Raw genomic sequence first — 23,287 nt, 5'->3', positions numbered from 1 at the left:
CTCTTCAAAGCCCAAACTGGATAAACTCACTAACTCACTGGGATGGTGGTTCTGAGCTGAAGCTATGCTGAACTTGGGATCATAGGTAAAATCCCTGTGAGGGGTTTGAAGGGTTAAATCCCCCTTGCTGGAGTTGTGGGAGGGTGACCAGACAGCAAATGTGAAAAATCGTGACGGGGGTGGGGGATAATAGGAGCCTATATAAGAAAAAGATCCAAAAATCAGGACTGTCCCTATAAAATCGGGACATCTGGTCACCCTAGAGGGTGATCTCTAGTAAGCTTATTAGTATGTGTGTAGGTTGTTTTATTGTTTTAATATGTTTTCTCTGTAATGCTTTCACATTAAGAATAGGTGCCAGAACTGGTGAGGGAGGCGGAGGGGAGCTTAGGGGGGGTTCATAGCCTGCCCACTTTTTAACATGGGCACAGTTTGGGGGGCAGTGTTGCCCACCAAACTGCATGTCTTGGGCAGGCACGGAATGGTGCCAGCAGGGGCTGTGCTTTGCAGCAGGGTATCCGCTGTGAAACACAACCCCTGCCAGCGATGCCAGCCTCTTCCTGGTTGGGGGGCAGCAAGGTTGTTCTTAGACGCACCTTGCCTCAAGGCCTGGCCCCTCTGTGGCCCTGCCCCTGCTCCTGCTCCTTCTCTTCCTCCTGAGGCCCCACCCTTGGCCAGGCTAAAAGCCAGAGCCGGGCCATGGTAAGAGCCACCTAGGGAGTCCGGGCCACTGTGGGCAGCCCCAGACTCTCCACCTGCCCTGGAAAGCACAACCCGGGGGCAGGGACATAGGCTGGGGCTGCCCTCAGGCTCCCTGCCCAGGGCAGAGTGGCCTGGGATCCCTGGGTGGCTCTTACCTTGGCCCAGCTCTGGCTTCCAACCTGGCCAATGGGTGGAGTTTCAGGGGGGAAGAGGAGGACCAGGGAGTGAGGCCACAGAGAGGAGCAGGACCTCATGGCCCTCCGACTTCTACCAAGGTTCCAGTGCTCCCGTCTGAAGAATAAATGTACTTGCTTGTAAAGGGCTGTATGGTAACTTAACTGTGACAATTATGCTGTGTCCTATCTCTGAGGAAAGAAGTGAAGAAGGCCTGCATAGGCAGTCTGTCTTTTGCTGTGGAGATCACAGTATAGTCAAGGAACTGTTCAGCCTGGAAATACCCCAGTCAGACAGGAAAGAGATTGGTATCTCCTCCCAAAGAGGCAATGGCTGGGGAGCCGGAAGCTGAGAGTGGGTGCTCTTGCTGATCCACAGGGGGGAATACAGGTGGAGCTACCCTGAACTGTGATAGAAAGCACTGGGAAACTGGTGTTTTTACTAAAATAATTTGTACCAAGACTTAAAAAAAAAAAAGAGAGAGGAAATTTACGTGCAGAAAAGGTCAGGTTAGACGACAACACTTATTTCATAGCGGCTGTGCATTAACTGACATTGCTCACCATTTATAATTGTTTCACCTGCAACATCTTGGATAAACAGACTAAAAGATTATCTAGTTTCACTGTGGCTTTTATAAGTCACTATGGGCTTGAATCTCTGTGTTACTCCAGCTTTATGTTAATGCAACTCCAATAGTTTTATTGACTTCAAAGGAGTTACAGCTATATAAAACCAGAGTAACATAGTGGAGAATGAGACTCTATATTTTACTGGAATTTCATTTGATAGCATCTTGTGATACTACTGCCCACTGAATTACATCAGATGTACCTATGCCTTCTACAGCACAGCAAACTCAGGGGAATGCTTTTCCTTTTTCTGTAGTAATAGAAGCATACTAGTGTCCCATACTAGATTGTGCTACCTTAGGACTGTAATCCTGTGTACACTCATACAAAGGCACCCACGTGTAAGAGACAGATCTAAAAATAGAGATTTAACATGAAACAGAGAGTGAAAAAGTAGAGCAGAGAAAGACAGTAGAGGGCTTGAGAGATAGAAAATACAAGAGCAAAAGGGTGGTGAAAAGAAAGACAGGGAAAAAAGAGAATAGGAGGGGGAAAAGGAGTCATCAAAGGCTAAGTTTACACTCCAGCTTATGTGGGCAAAATTTATGTCGCTCAGGGTGTGAATATTCCACCCCACTGAGTGACATGAGTTACACCGACATAAGCGTAGTTACACCTACATAAGAGTGTCTACCACCGACATAGCTTATGCTGCTTGCAAAGGTAGTTTTTTTATGCCGATGAGAGAAGTGGAAAGGGAAAAAGGAAAGCAGGAAGAATGGAAGAAGAGAAAAGAAAATGTTAATCTGGTCATTTTGGACTTGATTCTGCCACCCTTTGTCATTCTTAGTTATACCCTACTCTGAGTGTTCCTATTGAAAAGAATGGAATTATTTGCATGGTAAAGTTCTACTGAGTATTAGTAAGGATGGCAGAATGAGGCCCTTTTGCAATTTATGCAGTTTCTTCTTTACAGAACCAGAAGATCAGAACAATCTGATGTTCTTTGTCTCCACTGAAACGCCCCATCTGACTCTTTTAGTGCTTTGTCAATATGCAGAAAATGGTGATTTAAAAGATGAGACAGCTAAGAACAATTGGCTGAGCAAGGAGGTTTCCTTTAATGAGAAATCCACATCTGAAGTGAGCCTATTAGGGAAAACAGATCATCAATGTTTAAAATCCAACTAAAAGAGCTCCTTAAAGAGTTCTGATCATAAAAGTGCTTTAAGTAAAAAATAAAATAAAATAGAAGAGGCAGCTGGAAGATGTTAACACTTGGATTCTAATTCAAATGGTATGTATTATTTTATATAGGGATTTCTACCAACTCTTAATGAGGCTTCCTACCAAGCAGTTTTCCTTCAAAAAGCTCTTGATGGATTTATGGTCATCAAGAAAGATTCAAGGAGAGCTGAGATCTGCTATTCTCTGGAAGAATATACGTGGAATAAGATAAGCACGCAAATGAGGTGCCCCAATTCACAGAATAAACATAAGGCCAAAATACACCGAATATTTAAAAGGCTCAATGAATGAAGGAAAAAAAGTCTGGAAAATATTTTGTGTGGTCCAGATTTAGTGATAAGCATGCAGCAATGTTCAAAACAAAAGCCAAAACACACGGGCTGCACATTACGTTGAGGAAAATTGATGGAATATTCACAATGCTATGTGTAGCTGGCAGAGTCGGTGCTGTGCTTTTTCCCTGGGGCCTTTAAAAAAAAGTCCATACTTACCTTTTTTATGAAAATCAGTTAAATAGTTATTTAAAATAGTATTTTCCCCATTATTTTCTATGTACAATAAGGAGCCATTAAATGTTTGAGACAAGGCCAGATGTTACAATGCACACTGGAACACACAGTTGGAGTGTACACATTTTTTTTTTCTTTGAAACACTGCATAAGGAATTCTCATAGACAGCAGTGTCACGGCTTACCTTGGAACAACTTTAAATGCAACATATTGAGTCAGATGCTCAGGTAGTTCTACTGAAATCAATGGAGCTACGTTAATGTACATCACCTGAAGATTTGACCCAGTGAATATACTTTGATTTTTATCAGCCAAGGATCTGGTTCATTGCGTCTTACACACATGAGTAGTTTCACGTGGCACAAGAGTACCAAGTATTTACTTGACAAACCAATCAGCATAATAGATTCACATTATCTCCTCCTTTGGATTTCCTAAAGTTTTCTCCTCTTCTCTGTGTCTGATCTTTAGAATGTAAAATCTTTAGAGCAGGGCATGTCTTTAATTTTATATTGTATAGATCTGAGCACAATTAAAATACGTAAAAGTCTATTTGAATTGCATTAAAGAAACAAATCAGAATTTAGACTGATGATACCATCCTTAGCTTGCATTCCAGGCACTGAACAGGGCAACTTGAGGGAGAGTGGGCCTTAGTCTGGCATTTTTTTTTTTAGCTTTTAATGATTTGTTCTACAGCATAGAGATTCTGGAAAAATATTTTTGCATTTAATTTATTTTTATAAAAAGGAAAAAAAATAGGAAAGGATATGAGATGGAATATTGCCAAGAGAGAGTACCTTATGGTACCTCAGTCACAACCCCCTGGAAAGCTGTGACTGTTGGTTCCATGCACATGCTCCCTTATGAAAATGGACATTTAGTATGAAGTTATATAAGGAATTACAGCCCCACTCCCCTCAGCTCCTTCTAACTTCAGCAGGCAAAGAGGGTAGAGCTCACTATCACTCCCCTTGTCACTTTGGCAGATGCACTGGTGTAAATATTGCAAATATTAATAAACTATTTGTCTAGCTTTATTTTAAAATATGAACAGCAGGGTAGCATTAAGTGAAACGGTATCACTGCATTAGCATATAGGTCAGTCCATCAGCTGGTTGGCTTCTGATAGGGGCCATTTGAATCTGGGAAGAAAACCAGATTCAAATGCTGTCTATCTTACAAGAGCAAGATGTTAGTTACTGACCTGCACAGCCACTGCATTAAGTATGTGGGAAAGGGGTATTTAACAAGATGCAGCACAGTCTGGCACTGGTTCTGCTCCCCATTGCCAGGAACGACAGAGTCTCAGCTCTGGACCTCTCTCTGAATGAAGAGGCCTTGAAGGTATCACAGGCTGACTCTGGAAGTGTGGCTAAACTGATGCCCAGTCTCAAAACAGACTGAAATCCAGAACCAATTGAAGTTCAGATATAAGACGGGCCCAGAAGGCACAAGGTCTAAGGACTGAGAAGGTTCGGATCTGTTTGCTCCTGCTTTAGCACCAGTAAAACTACTGGTTAATATTTTAGGAGAAATGATTTACACAGTTTCTGCATCATTTCTGTCACCCCATATAAAGTCAGTTGCCATGTTGGTAAAAGCTTTGGTAATGTTCATGGATGCCATGAAAATCGGATGTGTGGCCTTTACACAGTATATGAGCCAGGAGAATAATGGATTTTTCAGTTTGCTAGCAGTTCTGAAAAATAAAAATAAATTGTTTTGGGTCGAACCGAATATGAGAATTCTGAAAGAATGAAAGTCAGTTTCAAACTGAATGAAACATGTAGTTTGCCCCAAAACATTTTGTTTCCAGATGTTTAAAAACGGCTAGATTCACAAAACAGGAGGAAGTGGTAGTGCCGCTGGTGTCCCTCTTACAACTTTTAGCTCAGTGGTTAGGGCACTCATCTGGGATGTGGAAGACCCATTGAACCCACATCTCTCTCCTTCCAGGTGAGTGCCCCAACAAAACTAGGCTATTCTTAGGTGGGTCTCTCTCCGTCTCTTCTGTTGAAACTGTTCCACTTTTTGTATAAAATATTATAAAAGTCATTGAGCAAGAGACAAAGCAAGAATGACCATATAGCCTCTTGGTTAGGGCATCCACTTAGGATATGGGATACTCAAGTTCCTGCTCCACAGCCCAAGTGAGTGCCCTAACTATTTGGCCAAAAGTTATGATGGGACACCACCACCACTACCACTTCCTCCTCTTATTTTGTGAATCAAGCCCCCCTGCCAGTTTTTTTTTAGTTTTGGGTTTACTAAACCTGCTTTTTTGGAAAATATTCATCTGCAAATTTTTGCCCAGCTCTACACAATATGAGAAAAATGCATCAATTATTGCAGAAAATTCATAATCCAAAAACTAAAAAAACCATAATGTTTTGTTTGGCCTCAGTTGCATGTATTATGTTCACACTCCGTGTAAACACTGGGAAGTGCCTTCTCTTCCAGATGCACTATTTATTATTCATACAAGAATATTTTGCTCTTACCTAGAGCTGCCCTTTGCATGTGCCGCTGGGTTATCTCTCCTTTCAGATGGTCTGTGAAAGACACAAAGTGCAAATGGTTAAAGAGCTTTCAAAATCTCAGAGATTAATTAAGTCATACTTGCCTCTCACCATTTGAAATTTCCCATGAGGCCAGCCAAATTACATTGCTCCACAGGATAGGACGTGCCCCTGCCAAGCCTTCCCCGACTTATCTACTGTAGCTAAACTGGAGCAGGTATATTTCGGTCCCATATATCCTAAAATGTAACTTTGTTCAATGAGAAACACAGGAACTTAAGCTATCTTCTGTCAATGAAGTCAAGCACCGTCACAGGATAATGGTCTCCTGCTACTAAATACAAGAGAAGACCTAAGAAGGTAGATAGAGAATTCCAAATATTCATCCAAACATTCTTAGAGATGCTAGAGATGGAAAAGAGCTCTTAGGTCAGTCCATCTCTCTGCCAGTGCTGAACTGGTTCCCCATTGGTTTCTCATATTTTGTTTGGACCAATGTTAAATGTCCCATCTGATAAAGTTTCCACAACTTCCACCCCTTTATACATTGCACTATCAAGATGTCACATATTCACAGTTAGAGTTTTCCCTTTCTTAATTTCATTATCTCATTACCCCTATGTTCCCATGCCCTATACGATTCTCCTTCACAGTTCTCAGAGTAGCAGCCGTGTTAGTCTGTATCTGCAAAAAGAACAGGAGTACTTGTGGCACCTTAGAGACTAACAAATTTTATTTGAGCATAAGCTTTCATGGGCTACAGCCCACTTCATTGGATGCATGTAGTGGAAAATACAGTAGGAAGATATATATACACACACACAGAGAACATGAAACAATAGGTGTTACCATTCATACTATAAGGAGAGTGATCAGTTAAGGTGAGCTATTATTTTTCTCTGCTGCTGATAATAGCTCACCTTAACTGATCACTCTCCTTATAGTGTGCATGGTAACACCCATTGTTTCATGTTCTCTGTGTGTGTGTATATATATCTTCCTACTGTATTTTCCACTACATGCATCAGATGAAGTGGGCTGTAGCCCATGAAAGTTTATGCTCAAATAAATTTGTTAGTCTCTAAGGTGCCACAAGTACTCCTGTTCTCTTCACAATTCTGTTATCAAGTACCCTTTGATCCTGTGACACTGGTTTAGTGCAACAATTATTTCAAACCATAATTAGATTGCTGGATGAATAACGATTATTCATTGATAAAAGTTTAACCAATTAAAAAAAATGCAACTTCAGCCAGTATGTGTGTTTTGAGAACAGGAGGGATTTTCTGTTTTCCCAAGATTTCAAATTAAAACAATTTCTAGGCAGAGATTTGAACATGTACTTTACTGAGCTGTACCTCTGGATACGGGGAAAAGGAAAATGCCAACTTGAGGATGGATTTAGCTTTTCCATGCTGACCATAATGTCTAGTATGAGTGCATCTATTTCAAGATAAAATTTATCTTTAAAATTTAAAAGCAATTCTTTGTAAATATGCGCATATATGCTATGCTAACCACTGCAAATTAAGCCATTAAAGATGTCATCTGTATAAGAGGAGTGTTTTAGAGAAGGAGGAAAACCTAAAACGTCAAAGATCTTTAGCACCAGGTAGCTCCATTGCTCGGGAATCAGTCAACCATAAGAAGTTAAATGTTTCAGAGAGTTACCATAATAATTCTTAAGCATTTAATAGTCTTATTACAGTATGCACCATATGCAATATTTTAGATTATAACAGCCAACCCATAACATATATTCTGTGGGAATGTCACAGGGTGCGATTGCAGCTCGTGAGACATAGCCAAGCTAGCTTTAATCTAGCTAGTTTGGATACCAAAACAGTGAAGCCATGGCAGCATGGGTTTCAGAGTGGACTGCACTAACCTCCCAGAACCCTGGTAATTACTCAGGTGGCCATGCTGGAGTCCATGCTGCCACAGTTTCACTGCTCTGAGACCCAAGCTAACTAAATTAAAGCTAGTGTGGTTGCAGTGTAGACATACCCTATACGTTTCTTGGGATTTCAAATACATCTTCCCATGCCTTGTGTGAACAAGAGAGACCGTGGAGTCAGACTCCTACATTGTTGTACAGTGTAAAGCTTTACTTTTTTCAGTGTTTTCTAACCAATCTATAAGCAGAAAGGTCATCAATCCACAGGGATGCAAACGTGTGGTGATTCTAGGGAAGGGAATAGTTAAAAAAAAGATATTTTAACATTTATTTAGAAAGGAAGAATGGTAGCTAGCAGTACTCCACTCCCACCATCCTCAACTGATCACAGTGATAAAAGTTTGTAGTACATTTGATTGTATAATACGTAATGGATACTTTGAATAAGTTTTAAAGATACTAATAACTCTTTTGAACTAAGCATCAAATTTTGAAATTTTTGTTGAAAAATACAAATTGCTGACTTGTCCCAGAGCTGAACAGAAAGGAGTGTTTATGTTAGTTGGGTTTGGTCTACATTTAATAGTTTTACTGGTATAACTATGTTGGTAAAAGCTGTGATTTTTTTTCACTGAAATACTTATACCAGTAAAAGCCCTAGCTATACTTGTATTAACATGACTTAGACAAGGTCAACATTACAAACTTCTGCCTGGATAGCTATTTCAGTGAGGAGTGTGATGTGGGTATGACTGGTGACTGGCAGATTTGCGCCAGCAAAAGCCCATAGTGTAGACACATTTATCCCCGCAAAACTGTGCATTTGCTGGTATAGCTTGTTTCACTCAGGAGGGGTCTGGAAAGTGCATTTTTGCTCGTGTAAGCGAATCCACACAAGGAGGCTTTGCCAGTATATTATACCAGTATAGCTATATGGGAAAAGCCTTTCAAGAGCAGACCTTGTCTTCTACTAATATAGATATTCCCCTTCTCATATGGGAATAACTATATTAGTATAAAGCACCTTTAGAACTGCATTCACACTGAAGAGGTTGTACCACACTAACTATACTGGTATAGGTAAAGTAGAACAACTGTCCAGTGTAGACAAGCCCTCAGACAGTTAGCAGCACTTGTGAGCTCAAAACTCCACATGAAGCCGCTGGGGGCAGGACCACACTTTGATGTTCAGTGCCAATGGAAGTTTTCAGTAGACAAGGGATATAGGATTGGTCCCTTTTTTGCAAGTGTCTTTCCAAATTTGATAAGGGCCCCAGGCTCTTCCTGTACTAAATACTCTTCTTAAAATTACCAGACAAATATAGATCTTTGAGTATTGAGAAGCAGATTAATGGAAAGAAATGCAAAAACCACCAAAACAACCCTCCTCCCCCCGAAACCCAAACCCTCAATCAAATAAGCTGCTATTTTCAATACTGATTTAACTAGAGAGAGCAGATCACAGTGAACTGGTTGTTATGGATAAAGATTCAGTTAAATGATTGTTCAAGACAAACATCTTTTGTGCTTTGAAATCCTTAAAATACAACTCCGTTGGAGACACTTCTCAATGAAATGTGATTAAACAAATAATTGCTTTTAAAAATTAATTTTTACTGCTTTAAGTACTCATATGCTCTGTATTGTGTCCTATTAGGTGATGTTGATCACACTGTTTTGAGCAAGGCAGTACATATGCAACAATTTATAATACGATCTGACTAACGTGTTATAATATGATTAACTCAAAGCAATGCCTTAAATCCAAATGTTTCTGGAAGACAACTGTGGATGTGTATAGATTTAATTGCTGTCCTGATGTAATCTGAAGAGCCTAGGGTGACCAGATAGCGAGTGTGAAAAATCAAAATGGGGGTAGAGGGTAATAGGCACCTATGTAAGACAAAGCCCTGAATATTGGGACTATCCCTATAAAATCGGGACATCTGGTCACCCTACAAGAGCCCTATGTATTCCTTTCTCAAGGGTAACTCATAGATTAGGAATGATAATTCCATTGTCACAACATGAATAAGGTCTTTTAAAACTATTTGAATATACTGCTCATCAGCAAAAATAAAAAGTCCTGCTTAGAATGGGAATTAAAGAGGAAACAAACTCCTATGTCTGATTTGTGGTTTTAGCACAGTAATTACTCTCTGACTTTGCTGAAAACAGACTAGAGAGATTCAAACTGCTGTGCACTACCTTAAAGAGCCACCAAGGGAGTGACAATGAGGTCAATTGAAAAAGTGAGACAAACAAGCAAGCAAATCAATGAAGAAGAGATCAAATTGGCAGAAGACAGCCTGAAATCAATACAAATAAATGCAAGTACAAGACATCAGAGAATGGGTTTTTGAATTGCAGCCAAGGAGCTCAATCCTCAGGTGTCTTGAGTTTACTTTCAGCACTGATGGGGGAGGATGGTACGCGGCTTGAGGTGGATTTAAACCACCTTGCTGCATCACCAATCTTGAGTTGGCCAGAGGCCGAAGAAGCTCTCTGTCTAAGAGTATGTCTACACAACAGCTAATGCCTAAAACTAGCAGTGTAGTCGCAGCTGCACTGGCAGTGGCTCAGGCTAGTTGCCTGAGTACAATCCCTCCCAACCCCCTGGATATGTACTCCAGTGGCTAGCCCAAGCCTCCACTGTCACACTGCTATTTTTAGCATGCTAGCACGATAGGGTGACCAGATTTCCCAAAGGAAAAATGGGACATCATGTGGGGCTGGCCCAAGCCCCGCCTCTCTGGGGCTGGTGCCAGTGCCCCCTCCCCACGGGGCTGGCCCCAACCTCCCATCCCTGTGGGGCTGGCCCCAGCTGCTGGCCCCCCACTCGAGGCTGTCAGTGATCATTTGAACCCTGCTGGGCTCCCCCCGTCACATCCGCTCGAGGCTGTCACTACTCACGGGTCACTCAAACCCTGCCAGGCCCCCACTCAAGGTTGTCGCTGGTCACTCGAACCCTGTTTGACCCCCACTTGAGGCTGTTGCTGGTTGCTCAAACCCTGCCGAACCCTCCCACAGTGGAACCCTTCCTTACACCCCTTCCAGCCCAACCTCCCCCCTGCACAAGACTGGCATCTCCCCTCACCCCCCGCATGTTCCTCCACACAACACTCCACTTTTTTTGACAAAAGTGGGCATTTGTCCCGTTTACTCTTGCCAGTTGGCTCTTGATCAGTTGGCAAGAGCAAATGGGACAAATGCCCACTTTTGCCAAAAAAGTCAGGAAGGCAGGGACAGCTTTAAAAAAGGGAGTGTCCCGGCCAAAATGGGATGTATGGTCACCCTATAGCACAAGCAGAGCGAGTGCATGCGTAAGTCTATCTAAACTGAGAATTACACATCGCAGCTACTGTGTAGGCATACCCTAACTTAGAGCAGCCTTAGAGTTGCTCTAAGTTATTCTGGCTGCAACCATCTCTTGTGCCAGCCAAGGATCTGGCAGAGTGCCATATGCTTTGCCTCACTCCCTCCCAACCTTAGTACACCTCTTGTCCACCTCTGATATGACCCCTGCATAGAGGTCTGGGGTGAGGTGGTGCAGTGATGTCTACATTGACTTCACAACACACAATGATTCCTATGTTAAGGGGAATCTTTTGCTACTTCTTTATGGCAGCTTTCTAGCAACACAGAGCAGGGTGGAACAGCAGCCAAGGACTGAGCCCAAGATCTTTAATTATAAATATTGTTCATATAAATGCTTGCATTTTTCCTGTTTATCCATGTCCTGGAGCTTGACAGACCCAGAGCCAGCTGTTTAAAAGACTATCCGGGATTAACAATGGAGGAGCAGGATGCATAGTTTATATTCACTCGGGCATGCCAGTTTGAAGATCAGATTTTCTAACCAATAAAAAAGAGGATAGGGACTGTGAGAAATTGAGTATTCTTGTCATTGGACTGACCATCCCTCTGAGCTCTTGGTTTGGGTACAGTTTGCCATATGGGGAAAGAAACTCTTGCCTCCACTTTATTATTGTATTACTTGTATTAGAGTAGTGCCCAGAGACCCCAATCGGTTGAGGTCTACGCTGTGCCAAGCACTGTAGAACACCTATTCCTTAACTTACTGTACCTTTTCGTTTAGTTAAAAAATGAGTTACCAAATTCATCTCTTTCTATCCCAATCTGCTTGTTTCACTTTTTCTGGTGCCAAAAGTACCCATCTTGGCCTCCTGTTTCTTTTTTCCACCTGGCAGTATTCTCTCCCGCCTTGTCATAATCATCAAGGCAAATCCCAAAGAGATGTAGACTCCTTCCAGAACAAGCACCATGTGGATTGATCTCTAGCTAGGTCCTTAAGGTGGTCTGTCTGGTTATTCAGGCTATGTCCAACATGCGTCATCTTATCACACCACTGAAGCTTTTGGCAATCACTTGCCATTTAATAGCATTCTTTGGTAAACAGGCATAATATATTGGTCTTTCATCCTAATAATATGTCAGTACCAAGAAAGCTTCCAAAACGGATACAGTTCTGATTGAGGTGGTTGGTGGGTTTGGCTATGGACATTATTATTGCTGGTTTTGTCCTGCCACTTAATATGGAATAGCTGACTAAGATGGCAAGCTGGCGAGAATTGAAAGCTTCCATCTATTGTTCTTCAGCCTTCACATTTCTCTCCCATTCAATAAAGTTGGCATAACCTTGGTGTGATGTTGCACCCCATAATGCTTTATAGAAATATGCTTATGAGTGTAAATATGACATAACTGGAATATGCTTTATGCTAGATATGCCATGTAACATATCTTTGCAAATGTTATGTTCTTCTGCATGTATTCATCCTATTTGTATGCACATATCGTTTTTATATCTGACGTTATGAGTGTTGGCTCTATGCTTGTATTTAAAGTGATTGCTGTAGAAAGCACCTAAGGCAGATTTGGTCAACGTAGTGTGAAGGGGTTATTCAAGTAACTGGGACTACTTGGCTAACAAAGAACCTTGATAGATGCCAATCCACATCTGTGCTTTCCTGGGAAAGTCCTTTAGAAAACTGAGTCATGCATGGACATGTGACTTGCCCATGTGATTCCCAAACTCCATTTTGTAGCTGGATTCTACCCAGGGGGAGAGAGGGGTTTCCACCCACAAGAGAGAGATTATATATGCCCCTGGAAAATCCCTCCATTTTGTCTTCAGCTGGCACAAAAGATAGCCTCTGCACCTCAAGGAGATGCCTGAAAGAAACTGGAACAAAGGACAGTAACTACAGGGCTGTGAGTGATTGCTGGACCCAGACTAGGAGGAAGTCTAGTCTGTAAAAGAGGCTTATTGGAACATCTCTGAGAGTGAGATTTACCAGCATTTCATTTTTACTGTATTAGGCTTAGACCTGCATGTTTTATTTTATTTTGCGTGGTAATTTACTTTGTTCTGTCTCTTATTACTTGGAACCACTTAAATCCTACTTTTTGTATTTAATAAAATCACTTTTTATTTATTAATTAACCCAGAGTATGTATTAATAACGGGGGGGGTGGGGGGGGGAACGAACAGCTGTGCATGTCTCTCTATCAGTGTTATAGAGGGCAAACAATTTATGAGTTTACCTTGTATAAGCTTTATACAGAATAAAACAGATTTATTTGGGGTTTGGACCCCATTGGGAGTTGGGCATCTGAGTGCTAGAGACAGGAGCACTTCTTAAGCTGTTTTCAGTTAAGCCTGCAACTTGTGGGGGACACAGTTCAGACCTGGGTCTGTGTTTGTAGCAGGCTAGCGTGTCTGGCACAACCAGGCAGAGCACTTAAGTCCCAAGCTGCCAGGGAAAACAGGTTTAGAGGTAGTCTCAGCACATCAGGTGGCAGTCCCAAGTGGGTTTCTGTGATCCAACCCATCACATTTGGTTCTTTAGATTCAAAGCCTCATAGCAAGCCATTTTCTCAAAAAGCTATCTGCAGGTAAAGAGCTGGTTGGCAGTGGAATGAGCAGGTCTAAAGCCATGCTGAGTATCCAGCCTTTACCACAAAGTGCATCGCTGATTCGAGTCATTCACATGGAATCAAAGGCTTTCCCTGGGACTGACATCAGTACAATACCGCTACAGTTGTTACACACAGCCTTATTGCCCTTTCTGAACAGAGACAGAACAACACCCTTCTTCCAGTCATCAGGGATGACGTTCATGTGCTAGATAGTCTGGAACAGTCTATGCAGCCATGGTACTACAGTACTCTCACCTCTCTGCAGCAACTCAGGGGTGATGTTACAACCTCCTGGTGCCCTCCCAGACTTCAGTTTAGGGACTGCAATCCAAATCTCTTGTTGGTTGTAGGAAGGTTGCTCTATCTGAACTTCCTGCCCCACTTCAAGCAGAAGAGGGGCAAGAGGCAGTGGACAATTGAGGAGTGTCTTCAAATGACCCTCTAATAATTGATACAACTGATCTTGCAGACTCTGCCATCCTGATTCTGTACTGCACAAGCTGGTGCTACCTTTCGTCACACACCCTGAACAGTTGCATAAAAGCTGCAGAGATCATGCCTGGTGGCAGCTGTTTGAAACTGGGTTGCCACAACTTCATTTGTTTCCCTCTCATTCGGCCTGAGCTTAGGGCTGTGCTAAATGTTCAACTCTAGCTGCAAGAGAGTTCAAAATCAACCTGGGTTTGAATATGACCTGTCATTGCCAACCAGGTGTGATTTGTTAAAACATGGTTTGTGTTGGTGAATCATCCATCAAGGCTTTGGGGTGAACTTTCCTACTGTATCTGGATATCAGTGTATGTTCTCAGGCTGCCATTTACTGTTGAATGTAAAGTCTGAACCATATCTGCCAGGAAAATCACACAGGGTAAGTCACAGGGTATGGCCAATACTCAAACTACAGTTTCAGCAAAATCATCTAAAACTAAACATTGCCTATGGATTTACAACATTTGAGCATAAGAAAGGCTGGTTTGTTCAAACTCAATCCTTTTCAGAAGTCAGGGCCTGAGAATGGTGGTGTATTTGATTTTCAGACACTCAAAACTTTATAAATCTTTTCAAATTATTTTCAAAGGGTTCAAACAGTTCCAGCCATAGTTGTGGTAACACTTACTTTGCTCTCTCCTTCCCATCAAGGTGGTAGAAAAGGACACTTAAGTAGGGCAGGTCCCCTAATGGTCTGATCTGATCTTCATTTCTGTAATAATAATGATAGCATCCTCTCCATTCTCCTAGCAGACACAGGAGTTTTCATTCTCTTCTATGGCTCATTGACAGCAAGAGGAAGAGTGGAATTCGTTTGGTTCCAGGGACCCAAAACAGTATGTGACTTCTCAAATAGCAAAAATTTAACTTATCTCCAACCAGCAGAAAATTTTGAGGGGAAATTGAAGTGTATCATGTGAGTTGTAGTCTGGCCAGGGAGCCTCGCCTGTAGGGAAAAATGGTGGCATTAGGCACCCAAAGTTCAATTCCCATGAGGCAGTCCAATGGCTCAGGTGTTAAGCTGATCTGAAACGAAGCATTTTGATTTGGTTTGACAAACTGAAATATTTCAGTTTGGATCAATCTGAGTAAAAACTAGATATTTTGTTTTGATTTTCCCAAAATAAACTTTTGGGTTTCAAGTGAGAATTCTTGGTTTTCAATACAAAGCTGAAATTTTGTGTGGAAAAGTTTTGATGAAACTGATCTCTCTTTTGTTTTCACTTAAATTTTCAGTGAAAAAAAAAATTCTGACCAGTTCTACTTATAACTGCCCTAGAACACAGGTTATCCTAAGGCAAGTCTGAAAGTTCATTAGTGACAGAATTAGGGGACAATTCCAGTACTGTTGCCTGTACAAACCTTTTCCTATAAATAAACAGAAGATTTCAGCCTCTAGTACTGCCAGTTCTATAACCGTCACAAACACAAATATTTACCCGAAGAACAATGAAGAATCACATGCTCTCACAGAAACACGTCTCCTGATCCCAATAATATAAACTTGCAGACAAGGTAGCTTTTAAATGTGGTTTGCAAAAACTGAATTTAAGACTTGGCGAGCATCTCTCTCCATATGGCTAATTATGTTTTCTGAAGTCTCACCAAACAAGCAGCTAAAAATAGCCCTGCAGCTGATACCAAATCATTTTTTCCAGTGGATTCATTCTTCATTTGGAGATAACAGTCCCAATAAAATGTTGAATGCTGCAACTTCACATGTTTTGGCAAAAAAGTAGTTTTGGGGAATTTAAGAATTCACTCAGCATGCAGCTCGCTGTCATTAGGGCTGAGATAAATCTGTTGGTTTTGGCCTCTGTTTTTGGACACATGTACCATCCGAGGTATGGAAAAGGGATGGAACAGTAACAGAAAACTCCAGCCTTGTGACAGGACTCAAAAGGCATGGAAGGGAATGGAGAAGACAAACAGAAAAATAAAAGCCAAATGAAGAAGAATAATCTGAAGCAGGGGAAAAGCTTCTTGCATGAAAATGCTGCTAATTTAAGAGGTATAGATCTCTTCTCAAATTACATGTAATTAACTAGTAACTAGTGTGAAAACAAAATACTCCGCCAAGTTTTCTTTCAGCTTCCATTTTGAGCAGGCCTGTTATTAAATGCTTGTATAACTCAATAATGAAGTCAGAGAGCCCCTCACAGAGGAAGGTGCTATTAAATGGGAATGTTTTCAGCATGGATGGGTAGTAGTTTAAATACAATACCAAACTTGTACAATCTCAGCTGAATTACAGAACTATGTACTCCTCTTGTCATCTTCTACATCTAGGATCTGGAACCTCTTTAGGAATTTCCCTTCTAATGGAGGATAATATTTATGCAAGGTGAAAATCTACTGTAACATTTTTTGTCTTTAATAATGTTCCTTCAGATCTTTCCAGAAATCTGAAGGGAGCTGTGTTCCAAAATATCACAGACAAATAAAGCTTTGACTTACTGCACACACCACCAGATCAATAAAGAAATGAGCACTCTGTAATTTTAGAAATATTGGGGGCAAAGGCTTTTTTTTTTTTTTTTTGGCTTCTTTTGAATCTTTATTGCAACATTTGAAGTTTCTCTTATGCTTAGTCAGACAGTCCATAAAAAGATTACATTAGAGAATGTGAAGATTGCAGGCTTCAGCATGAAAAGTCTGGAAATGTTGAAATTGAAATTGCACATGTAACCGGAGCTGATCAAAAATTGGAATTTCTGTTTTGCAGGAAATTTTGACTTTTCAAAATTTGTTTTTGTTCTGAATTGCAGCAAAAATTTATTTTAGAAATTTCCTATGCAATGGAATTTCCAAAAAGTTTTACTTTGTTTTGTTTTGTAATTTTAAAATGTTGTGTTGGAATTTCAAAATGTTGTTGCAGAATTTCATTTTGTTTTATGCTTTGTTCATTGTTATATTAATTTTTATTATTCTTACATTATTTCATGGCATGTCAGTAGTACTATTGCATTATACAAGAACAGCAGCTGGGGCCAGATTTCCAAAACCTCCCAGCTCTCATTAGATCCTTATACATGGGGCAGATTTTGAAAACTGCTCAGCATTCAGTAACTCTCAGTGTGACACTTCTGGTCAGATTTGCAAAAGAGCTGACACAATTTGCTGTGATGTTTTTTGGTTTTTCTTTTAAATCTGGCCTCAGTTATGGCTCACAGTAAATAAGTGTCAAACTCAGAATGAAAACCAAGGTCTCTGGGTCATAGACTAAATTCTAACTCAACAGCCCATAATGTGGATCAGGTAAATAATTCTGCCTTTCTATAACTCAGATTTTCTGGTTCAGATCTTTGACCCCATATATTCCATTTGCACTGCTATTGTGGTGGCAAAGGGGCACAAAATGGAATAAATATTTCTAAGAGGAGTCCCTCTGTAGTGAGAATTCTCTTGACGGCATAGAGTTGGTGTAGTGCCTCAACACTACTTCTGCTTGGCCAAAGCACCCCTATACTCTGGTAATCCCCCACCTCTCAGAACAGCCCCTTGGGGCTGTGGACAACTGAGTACAATTTAAAGAAGTCCCTTGGAGGCTCTGCCATAGGATTGACCGTGACCAACTAACACATTTTTAAAGGTGTTAAATCCTGCCCACACTAGTCTTTAAAAATGTGTTAGTTAACATGCTTTAAGCAACGCATTTTAAAATATGACCTCTTTTCTTAGTCTAGACAGGACCTAAATGAACACTCAGATTTTGAAGCGCAATCCTATTACAAATGGTGAATTCCACAGCAAATTCCATGGCTGCAGAGTCACGGAATAAATGAGGCACTGAGCATAACTAATCACAGAGATTTTCAGGCGCCTTATTAACTGTACTAGTTTCCCAGTGCCCTCTGAACTCCCACTCCAGCTTAGAGATGTTAACAAACATAGACCTTTTTTTAGTGTCCAAATTTGAAAGTGTGCTTTCTAGAGTGCAAGAAAATGCATATTTTGAGGTTATTGTTTTAGAAGTGTCTTGTGGGAGCATACCCTTGGACCTCACTTGCTGTCTTAACACAGATTGGGGTCTCACCCTGCCACCTCAAAGCCCTAAATTACTTTGCATGCTCAAACTGTAAGCGTACCTATCTTCCTCTCATATGTTGGAGGGTATTCAGGGAACTGATGCACATCTGGAAGTTGTTGCTCAGTTGTTTATCGCATCTATTTGTCCATGAATTAAATAAAGAGCTGGCCCATTACTGTAGTTGCAAACCAATGCCATATGGATACCCTATAAACCAATCCCATCTTAATGCTGATACTGCAGGCTAGTCTTTAATGTGCTGGATGCTTCTAGACATGACCCAATGCAGTTTGCATCTTCACTAATTCTTAGGAAATAATGTAAGGAGGTACAGTAAGGAAATAAATTAAGAGGAACTGGCAGAGGTTTGTGCTTCTCATTTTTTTTCAAATGGCCATAACTGAAAAAGCACCATACATACATGAATAGGGAAACAATTCATACACAGGTTAATATAAAGGTATTTTCTTTTTCTGACCAAATTTCTGGTAATGTTATATTGATCTCAATTCATATTCTGAGTTGACTGTAACCACATCCAAAACCAAACCAGACAGAAAGGCAAGTTTTTGTTAAAACACTGCGTGTGGGGCTTTGTGCCATTATTTTATCTGTGTACTTGCTTGCAGTCTAGTTTCATCTTGTGCTGTTCTTTCTGGCCAGTAGCTGCCCAGTAGAAAATTACTAAAAAGTTCCAGGCCCTTATTGCAATACACTTTACTTTCAACCAACTTGATTTAAAATTGTAGGGGGGCACATGACTCTACACTCCCCTCACCTCCCTCCCGACGCATCCCCAGTATATTTGGGAGACTAATCCAGGTAGGATTAAAGGTGCAAGGGTGGCATGTTTTTCTATTCCTGCACTTTTTCCATTTACGGTAGAACCTCAGAGTTACGAACACCTCGTGAATGGAGGTTGTTCGTAACTCTGAACAAAACGTTATGGTGGTTCTTTCAAAAGTTTACAATTGAACATTGACTTAATACAGCTTTGAAACTTTACTAGGCAGAAGAAAAATGCTGCTTTTAACCATCTTAATTTAAATGATACAAGCACAGAAACAGTTTCCTTACCCTGTCAAAGTTTCTTTTTGAAACTTTTCCTTTATTTTTTTAGTAGGTTACATTTAACACAATAGTGTATTGTATTTGCTTTTTTTTTTTTTTTTTTGGTCTCTGCTGCTGCCTGATTGTGTACTTCTGGTTCCAAATGAGGCTTTGGTTGATGGATCAGTTTGTAACTCTGGTGTTCATAACGCTGAGGTTCTACTGTACCAATACACACTGAACCCTTGAGAAGTGTCTTTTTGAGGGTTACATGCATATTAGCATCCTGGTGAAATCTGAAACAGGGTCCTTTGAAAAGTAGATACATGACATATACTTTGTCAAATAGGGTATCTGCTAAGTCTACCCTGGCTCCTCAGGCAGAACAGCAATTTTCAAGCCAATCTGACTATGCATATGGATTTTAGGGCACTTTGATTTGATCAGCTCTAAGCAGAAAGCTCTATTCAACCTTAAATATACAGTGCTGTAAGAAGCAACAGAGGGTCCTGTGGCACCTTTGAGACTAACAGAAGTACTGGGAGCATAAGCTTTCGTGGGTAAGAACCTCACTTCTTCAGATGCAAGTCTTGCATCTGAAGAAGTGAGGTTCTTACCCACGAAAGCTTATGCTCCCAGTACTTCTGTTAGTCTTAAAGGTGCCACAGGACCCTCTGTTGCTTTTTACAGATTCAGACTAACACGGCTACCCCTCTGATACTTGAGTGCTGTAAGAAGTGCCCCTAATACAGTAGATAGATCACTTTTGTAGACTGCTCTACTGCTGTAACATACAAAAACAGCTGTGTGGACACCACTAATCCTACCTGATTAAAAAAGTAATCAAATTAGAAAATGGACAATGTTATATTTTACTACAACAGTTGTGTGAATGCTGCCAGATCAGCAAATGAGTCACATAACTCTATAAGACTATGTGCATGATAGGGAACAATCCCTCTCTGACAGAGAGCGACAGGAAGCTAACATCTCTAATGTCTGTGGGCCAGATTCCGCACTCTTGAAGTCTCACTGGTGAAACGAGTTATATTAGTGCAAAGCTGGTGTAAATGGGGTGGAGAATCAAGCCCTATGATTTATGCTAGGCCCGGAACTAAGACAAAAATAATCAATGTAAGTCGTCCAGCTCTCAGTAAAGGCATGCAAAAAATGGAAAAAGGAAAAATTCCTATGTAAGACACTGTTGCAGATTTTAAAAAACAAACAACACAATGTAAATTAACCTATAGAAATGTGATAGATCCTTTGCTGTGCCTCCCATTGTGTTAGCTCTTAATCATCACTTAGCATCTTCGCCCCCAAGAGAAAAATGTACTAGATTAAACACACAAGAACTTGATTTTAACCTGATAAAGCAGCAAAACACAGTGATAAAATGCACGAAGGACTTCACTTTTTCCGTTTGCAGCGTTGTAGTCATGCTGGTCCCAGGATATTAGACAGAAAAGGTGAGTGAGATAATATATTTTACAGGACCAGCTTCTGTTGGTGAAAGAGACAAGTTTTCAATCTACATAGAGCTCAACCCTGAAGAAGAGCTTGTCTCTTTCACCAACAGAAGTTGGTCCAATAAAAGATATTACCTCACCCACCTTGTCTTCACTTTTCCTGTCTTTTATTCTGCAGGTAGCCTGTGACCAGAAAATTTTCCATTACTAAAAGGTCTTGGTCCAAGTTCATTGTTTTTTCAATGATGTTGGTAAAGTCACCTTGGTTTACACTAGTATAACTAAAAGCAAAATTTGTTCACTGTTGTTTCTACTGAGCCTATTTTTTCCCCAAAAAAACATTTTTGTTTGCAAGAATGGATAATCATTTTTAATAAAAAGAAAGCAAAGATGCTTCTTTTTATGATCAGATTGTAGCTCAGACGTGAAGTGATATTCTAACTCAAATCTGAAACAAGTATTAAAAATCTTAGGCTGGGATGGGAAATTCAATTCAATGCTCTATTAATTTAATAAGGCTCCTCTTTAAAGTACAGTAGAGCTAGTTGGATACATTATTAAATTAATTTTGCTATTTTTGCTGAATAATTTATCTGGCAAATGATTTTTTCTAATTAAAAGATTGCATACAGCACGCATGCTGTCCCCAACGTGAGTTGCCATTTCTATAAATGTCAGAAAGAAGTTGTAAAAGTTTGTATTTTTAAATTACTTTACTGTAAGCTATAATCAACCAACAGACCACATTCTGCCTTAGCACAGGAAGGTACATCTCCCACTGAAATCTGGAGGACTTACACTGGCCAAAGTGGGCCCAAATATTCTAGACTTTCTGTACACTGCTCTTAAGACTTTCCACACCAGGCCAGATTTGCTGCTGCATCCAGCTTCCATTAGGAACAGCAGAAAAGGGGAAAGGGTTGTCAGAAAGCCTGCTATGGTTCACTGATTCTGTAACTAGCCCCATCCCTGGGTGTGGGCTAGAATAATGGACCATATGCCAGCTGGGGACTGATGGAGCACATTGCACCCAGACTTCTCCTTCTATTTGCTCTGACACCCCTTCAAAACATGCCCCCTGCAACCATGCAAGGTAGGAGGCATGGAAGGAGACTATGTCTGCTGGGGAGATCCCCGTACAGGGGGAATCTCCAGGTTGGGGCTTGAGGTCAGTCTGCTTCCCTTTGCATCACCTGAATGGCACAATGGGGTAGAGCAGAGCCAATAATCTGGCCCACAATGTGTATGGTTATTAAAAGAAACAAGAACAAGTGCTGAAGTTCTCTCCTGGTTTGAGAAGGGTGGAACAGTACTTTACACACCAACAGAGTCGATTTTCTTGTCTGTTTTCCCCATTTTCTTGTTGTTCTGCTTACTATTAGTTTTCTAAATATAGCCATTTATCTGGGGATAGCAACATTATTTCATTATAATAGCCCCACAGGTTGCTAAGAATAAAGATGCTAATTGAGTGTAATCTCACAATTCCAGCACTGTTCCCACATGTAATACTGCTTCTGAGCTACTTTGCAATGTACTTTACATGGAATTCTAGGCATAAATTTCCACACAGTGAGATAAATATAACTAAAAAACAAACAAGCAACTCCCCCAAACCCAGGCTCTGCACACTGGAAATGGACAATAAATTTATTATTATGACACTTGCATTGAATCACCAGGGAGTGTGAGCTGGTAGTAACCAAAGGCTGCTGACCTACATGAAATAAATTGGTAGTATCAAGCCTGTTGTGGGCCACACCACCTGAATAAGAAGAGATAAATTTCAAAAGCTATGGGGTCAATTTGGAGCTTTTCCATATGGTGCTCTGCAGGGCTCTGGAGAAGTTTTATTTAAGTTCTGCCTCAAAAAATCACAACTGAAACATCATTAGGAACAGAAAGAAACTCTCTAATACAACAGGTCATGGTGAATGATGAGTGATACTCCCCTAATGGAAAGAGAGATACACAAAGGGGAGAATAAATTAAAATTTAAAGAGTAGTAACAAATCGAAAAATAGTTAGTATCCTGCAATGAGAGGTAATTTAGATTTCTAATGAATAGCAAACTTCAGCTAATGACAAGGTGATTAAGAAATAAAATCAGCAAAAATTCAGGGCTTGTTTACATGATGAAGACTATAGTAGCATAGCTATGGTGCAGTAGTTTTGCTGCTATAACCCTGTAACAGGAATGCAGACTTCAACAAAAGAAGGGGTTTTTCTGTAACTGTAGGAACTCCAACTCCCCAAGCAACTGTAGCTAGGTAGGAGAAAGCATTCTTCACGTCGACCTAGCTACCCTGGGGGTTAAGTTGGGCATAGCTACAGTGCTTAGGGGTATGGATTTTTCACACCACATAGTGCTATAACTATGTCGGCCCAAGTTCCTTTGTTTTTAATCCTATCATTTCAAATATCAGGATGTAACATTTTAGAGCTAGATTTCAAAACTGCAATCACAAGGGAATGGCACTTAGAAATGTTATACAAAACAAATACACACTGAACTATATTTTTTCCAACATTACGTTGAAACTACCAGGCCAAGGAAGTAATGAGAAAAAAATCTGAAGATTGTCTGCCATTCAACTCTAACTAGCTACTGCTATTTTTGATGGACACATAAACATGTCTGGTTTATTACAAAATGACTTTGAAACTAGCCTAGGGATCAG

The 23,287-nt window shown here is 40.6% G+C and overlaps 1 protein-coding gene across 4 annotated transcripts in view; it reads right to left on the bottom strand.

The window, feature by feature from the left end:
- The window catches only part of KIF6 (kinesin family member 6), a 271,652-nt gene that overhangs the window by 41,055 nt on the left and 207,310 nt on the right, over positions 1 to 23,287 (bottom strand). For all 4 annotated transcript variants that reach the window (XM_054024404.1, XM_054024405.1, XM_054024406.1 and 1 more), the window contains one exon: positions 5,711 to 5,761. In XM_054024404.1, the coding sequence (XP_053880379.1) occupies positions 5,711 to 5,761 (51 nt within the window). The remainder of the gene's footprint in view (positions 1 to 5,710; positions 5,762 to 23,287) is intronic.

The sequence above is a fragment of the Malaclemys terrapin genome, chromosome 3, assembly GCF_027887155.1.
Source record: "Malaclemys terrapin pileata isolate rMalTer1 chromosome 3, rMalTer1.hap1, whole genome shotgun sequence".
NCBI classification, from domain to species: domain Eukaryota; kingdom Metazoa; phylum Chordata; order Testudines; family Emydidae; genus Malaclemys; species Malaclemys terrapin.
The sequence above is the reverse complement of the archived record's forward strand: the minus strand, read 5'-3'. Positions and strand labels throughout refer to the sequence as shown.